The 6,000-nt window shown below is 46.6% G+C and overlaps 1 protein-coding gene across 1 annotated transcript in view; it reads right to left on the reverse strand.

Annotated features, from left to right (window-relative positions):
* Positions 1-4,903, reverse strand: part of LOC148015138 (S-adenosyl-L-methionine-dependent methyltransferases superfamily protein) — a 133,535-nt gene extending 128,632 nt beyond the window's left edge. The window contains exons 1-2 of the mRNA XM_087665825.1: positions 4,539-4,903; positions 4,368-4,448 (exon numbers count right to left, since the gene is read on the reverse strand). Coding sequence (XP_087521951.1) covers positions 4,368-4,448; positions 4,539-4,685 — 228 coding nt within the window. The 5' untranslated portion in view covers positions 4,686-4,903. The remainder of the gene's footprint in view (positions 1-4,367; positions 4,449-4,538) is intronic.
* Positions 4,904-6,000: the final 1,097 nt, after the last annotated feature.

The following is a 6,000-nucleotide window of genomic DNA, read 5'->3' on the forward strand; positions in this document are numbered from 1 at the left end:
ATTCGGCTAGGATTGAGTTCCAAGTTCATGATGGGTTGTTACTTGACAAAGAACAGGATTGGCTCCTAGTTTGAGCTCACATGAGGGGACACTTTGGCGTTCTTAACCAAAGGCGGGAAATCCCATATTCCCATATGCTCAAAGACATTTTTGACAAGATGATCACATATGCTCTTGCAAGGCATTGTCAGAGTGCAGCGGTGCAGAAGCGTAGGACTGAGAGAGAGAGAACGCAGAGAGAGGAGAGAGAGAAAGAGACAGTGGAAGATGAAGATCTGCTGTATAAAGTGTGCTGAATACAAAGATATGCAGATATATACACGGGCGCAGTGCGCTGGACTGCGTGTCTCCACCTCGACGATGCAACCTGCTGTTCACCTCGAAGTCCGCTGCAGTCTGCACTGTCTCCTGTCTGAAATCTGCGAACAGAGACGGAATCTGCGCGTGTCACCGGTCTGTAATCTGTGAGCAGAAAAGTGTGAGACTGCTGGGGATGTCAGCTATTTATAGCCAGAATCTGCCAAAAACAGGGCGCCAGAAAATAGCCTGTCGGCTGCATTAAATGCAGCCAACTGACTGCATTGGTCGGACTGCCATGTGGCAGTCCGACTGTGCAGTCCGACTGCACCGCTGCCACCGTACTGGCTGTACCTACCCTACTGCCCCTGATCAGGCTGTGATCTCTAACACCCCCTCTCAGAGCCTGGGCAGGGCAAAACCTCTGAGGTATGGGTACCACCTCGTCCATCGGGAATAAGCTGCATCTTACCCCGACCTGCAATAGATACTGAAGAGTTGTCTCCAATGAGAATCTGCCCACGCGAGGGTCGCAACTGGGCAACACCATCTGATGAAGGAGTCATGTGCCGTGAGGCACCACTATCAACGATCCACTCTCGAGCCTGGGGAGCCGTCATCGCAGCATCAGAAGCATTCGGTGAAGCGTCCTCAATGACAGCTAGATGAAGAAATGCAGCTGATGAGGGTACAGCCACCGCTCCAGAATCCTTGGTGTCCTTCTTGTCTTTGTCAGGGCAATCCTTCTTCCAATGGCCAGTCTTTCCACAAATATGGCATGTGGATTCTTTGTCCTTGTCCTTCTTGTCCTTCTTGGACTTGTTATCCCCCTTCTTCTTCTTTTGGTCCTTCCCCTTCTTCTGAGAGGCTTGACCTGTCAGCGCCTCCAACTTGCAAGCATTCTGTCCCTTTAACTGTTCCTCTTGGTCCAAGACCATAGGAACCAACTCTTCCCACCGAAGAGTAGACTCTCGCCCCGAAGTAATAAGGGCAGAGTAAAATGTACCGAATCGTGGCGGCAACTGGGACAAAAGTGTGATCGCCATGTCTTCGGAGGAAATCGGCTTCCCCGCATTCTGAACCTGCATCTGAAGCTTCCTTAGCTTGTTAATGTGCTCCCGCAGCGAAGAAGACTTGTTTACGGACAAGGTCCGCATCTGTACCTCCAAAGAAACCCGCTTCATAAGGGTCATCCGATTGTACATCTGATCAAGCTCCAGCCATATCTCCCAAGCCACCGTCAAGTGCTCGATGTGAGCGATCACGGCTGTAGTACATGATAGAAAGAGAAAGGAACAAATCCTGGCATTCAGTTTGTCCCAATGAGACTGAGCCTTGGCCAACTCCGCACGAGCATCGAAAGAGAGTTTGGACTCATCTCTTACCGAGGGCCGGTCGATCTCCTCCTGTACCAACTCCATCGAAAGAGAGTTTGGACTCATCTCTTACCGAGGGCCGGTCGATCTCCTCCTGTACCAACTCCGCCAAATCATAGGACTCAAGGATGGCCAACATCATGACGCGCCAAATGCGGTAGTTGTCGCCGTCGAGCTTCTGATCTGCAGGAAGAGCCGGTAAGACAGGCACCTTCCGGTCCATAATCGACTGGAACTCCAAGTCAATCTCTGTAGACATCTTCACCTGTAATGCCTTCACAAACGCAAAAGCAGCCCCCTCTGACTAGGAAAACTCAGCCTGCTAAGGCTCTTTCACGTCCTGAACCTTCTTCACCCGCCGGAGGCGATGAAAAAGCAAAACCTGCACTTGTAGGCTGAAAACTCAAATTTCCTCCGCGTCAAACAGTAGTAAACAGCAACAAATCCACCACCTGGACTCCTTTCCTGCGCGCCCACACTCGCTTCAGCCTTGTTCCAAGGCGCAGCCTTCCTGTCTGCCCTTAAACGCAAAAAACGCAAATTTGTGTCGCAATGGAAACTCCTCTTCAGGTTGATTCTACGCTCAATCAGCCCTCTAACACTACTCTGATACCATGTCAGAGTGCAGTGGTGCGGAAGCGTAGGACTGAGAGAGAGAGAACGCAGAGAGAGAAGAGAGAGAGACAGTGGAAGATGAAGATCTGCTGTATAAAGTGTGCTGAATACAAAGATATGCAGATATACACACGGGCGCAGTGCGCTGGACTGCGTGTCTCCACCTTGACGATGCAACCTGCTGTTCACCTCGAAGTCCGCTGCAGTCTGCACTGTCTCCTGTCTGAAATCTGCGAACAGAGACGGAAAACGGAATCTGCGCGTGTCACCGGTCTGTAATCTGCGAGCAGAGAAGTGTGTGAGACTGCTGGGGATGTCAGCTATTTATAGCCAGAATCTGCCAAAAGCAGGGCGCCAAAAAAAAGTCTGTCGGCTGTCGGCTGCATTAAATGCAGCCGACTGACTGCATTGGTCGGACTGCCACGTGGCAGTCCGACTGCACTGCTGCCACCGTACTGGCTGTACCTGCCCTGCTGCCCCTGATCAGGCTGTGATCTCTAACAGGCATTGGTTGACAGACAGAGAGATGCTATGATTATTCTCTATTTTCAAGTTCTGGTACGATCAACATCGACACAGGTTCTCCCCGAGACACCTTGGTGGTGGCTTGATCACCCATTGCTTGGATATCCATGGTCCTATTCTGGTGGTCTTTGTTGTATGGATTGTGATGCGTCATTCTCATTATATCATTGCATTGTATCAGATCACCCATGATATGAGAGAGGGTGTTAGCAATCTAGTCAACTCATGTGAGTCTCTAGGCTGTGCCAAGCATTCTAGTATTATTTAGGCATTTTTTAGTGGTGACTTTAGTGATTATTTTAGCATTTCATACTGGCCAACCAGTATTAAGTCCTGACCAACCTGATGCCATTTATGACATTCTTTTGGCCTATTAATTCAAGCTCCTCCTCCACACTGTCATTCATCACTTGCAGATCCACTACATGCCCTGTGGAGAGAGGGAGCCGGTGCTAGTACCCATGCAACCAATGACTTGCTATTGTACACGAATTTCTCGTGTTTGGTATATGTCTCTGAGTTCTCTTTTGCAGTGTTCTTATGTTTTCTCTTTCCTTCCTCTTCTATCTTGTGTTCAATAGTTTATTTCAGCATTATTTCTATGCTTCCATTGCTACATCCACTTCAGATAGGAGGGTGTGCTCGGACAGAAAACGCAACTATGGGAGGGCTGGTTCTGATCAACACAACGTGAGAACACCCAAGTGAACAATGCAAACACAACCTGGTCAGCTCTGATTTCATGTCACCCGGCAAACTGCAACATGAATGGAGGCTCCTATTTGATCACTTCCCACTCCCACCAAGGTGAATGATACCATGTGAGAGTGTGAAATGGAAAGAAACAAGAACACAGAGTGAATAGACAAGATGGAGACAAGAAGAACACGGTGAAAGTAAAGGAACAAAACATACTAAGCCAAAGGCAAGGCTACAATAGTCAGTCCCTACATGCAGCACAGAACGTCAGTGAGGGTGCTAGATTGAGGCAAGAGAATGAGGAACGTAATGAGGAGGAGGACTCTCACAATGATCAACTAATTGTGGAGGGCCAAAGCTGATGCAACTGGCCATTAATGCAGGTTAGAGCTGCATAAAATGCTGCCCATGCTATAAATGAGGCAATAAATGCTGTCCATGCCCGAGATAATATCCACTCTGCCCCACTGCAATAAATGCCAACCCGGAATGAAGGAAAGCAGGTTACTTGGTGACAAATGCAAGAAGAATCTCCACCTAAAGTGTTTGGGACAAATAATCTGATGGGCAAGACTATTGGAGCTCCTAATGTCCTCATCTCACTTAGACTAAAGCCCATAGGCAGGAGATGACCATATAAGACACACACGTCTGCTAATAGTAAGAACATCAGATTTTGTATTGGAAAAATATGAGAGCATCAAATTGTTGAAAAGACACTAGGTATACATCATTTCATATTTTTAAAAACTTACGTTCCAACAGAAAAACAGACAATAAAGGCGAATGCATATGTTTAGGGTCTTAAAAGAGGTCATTTTTCTTGTTTCATCGAAAAAGCTCACCGAAACCCACCTCCAAGCGATCCAGAAGATTCTCTGTCACAAGATCAAGTAGTGGATCATCAGCAGACATAAGCCATGCCGCCCTGTCTCTCTGATCAATGAGACATATAAAATTCAGATCAGAATTCCCCTGTCACATGAGGCAATGGCACAAACAACGGCTTGTAAGGTGAAGTGAAACCTGCTTTTGTTTAAAGGCACGATCAAAAATGTCTGTTTGCTCCTTCATTTCAGGGATCTCGTTCCGAGGGAGGGTGGAAAACTTCGCGAAATTTGTCCAACTTGGAGAATGGGCGAACTTCAATGAGCACACTCTCCTGATTGCCATTTGATTATCAGCTACCTCCTCCCCTACATCAGATCAAATACACATACTCGCCACCAGTTCGTCTGTGCTATTCCGCCATGGATTATCACCTGCAGCTTGGTCTTCTCAGTTATGAAGGCCAATGCAGCTTCGTCTTTTCAAGACAAAATGTCACGAGTCATGCAGGCTAATGGATAATCAGTAACACACGAGGTGAGGAAACCTTCGAAAAAAAATTCAAATATATAAGAATGTTCTCTCTTCAATCTTTCATTGAAAGTGTTTTCACGTTTTTGGGGAAAAAAATCGAGTTTATTAATAACGTACCCAATTGTAAGCTAAAAGTATACACTGGTTGCATATGAGATCCAAATCACCGAATGTTTGGAGTGTGATTACACATGTCAAATGTATGAGAGAAAATTGTTTTCATATTCAACATCACTCTAAGCACTTCGAACAATTTATCCCCATTCTATAACTACTAACTGGCCTGGCTAGTGTTGCTAGCCAAGCCCACTAACTGTGCTTTGCACGGTTGGCATCATTGCGAAGCTCACAAGGCTACGCCTCGCTTGCTTTGCATTTTTTTGAATTAAATGGCCTAATAACCGCACTTCACATGGTCAGTATCATTGCAAAGCTCACAAGCCTACCCCTCACTTGCTTTCTGTTTTTACGAACATAGGGAAGCGAGTAAGGTGTGAGTTGTAAACCCTTGCAAATCCAAGTCAAATGGTCAGCTGAGTGATAACTACATGGTCAACCACGTGAACTTTAATGGTTCTCCAATAGTGCATCTTCACTTAACTCTTCAAGTTTGTTAGAATCGGCCCAAAGATATTCTAAAAGTTGACCATGGGCCTGATTTGAGGATTATCTGATGATTATCTAGCCTAAGAATATCCTATAGGTTGAGCATGCTTACATAGAGTTGCATGGCCTCTGTGCCTCCAAGAAGAGCAGGCAGAGGGCTCCAAGACAATGTTAGTGGATACCCACAAGTTTGCCACATGTCACAAAGTGGAAACGCATTCACCCACATGTGGATGGTCAGCAAGAGAGTAGCTACATAGTATATTTTGCATGTCAATCGGAGCTAGCCCTCAAACTACACAACCTTACCATGTAGCCACCCCATCTTCAGCATCTTTCATCCCAAAGTCATTTATGTAGTGCTCTCTCTCTCTCTCTCTCTCTCTCTCTCTCTCTCTCTCTCTCTCTCTCTCTCTCTCTCTCTCTCTCTCTCTCTCTCTCTCTCTCTCTCTCTCTCTCTCTCTCTCTCTCTCTCTCTCTCTCTCTCTCTCTCTCTCTGTGTGTGTGTGTGTGTGTGTGT

Source organism: Lygodium microphyllum, chromosome 24, assembly GCF_053477565.2.
Source record: "Lygodium microphyllum isolate KBCC chromosome 24, Lygodium_microphyllum_v1.1.10, whole genome shotgun sequence".
Classification (NCBI taxonomy): Eukaryota; Viridiplantae; Streptophyta; class Polypodiopsida; order Schizaeales; family Lygodiaceae; genus Lygodium; species Lygodium microphyllum.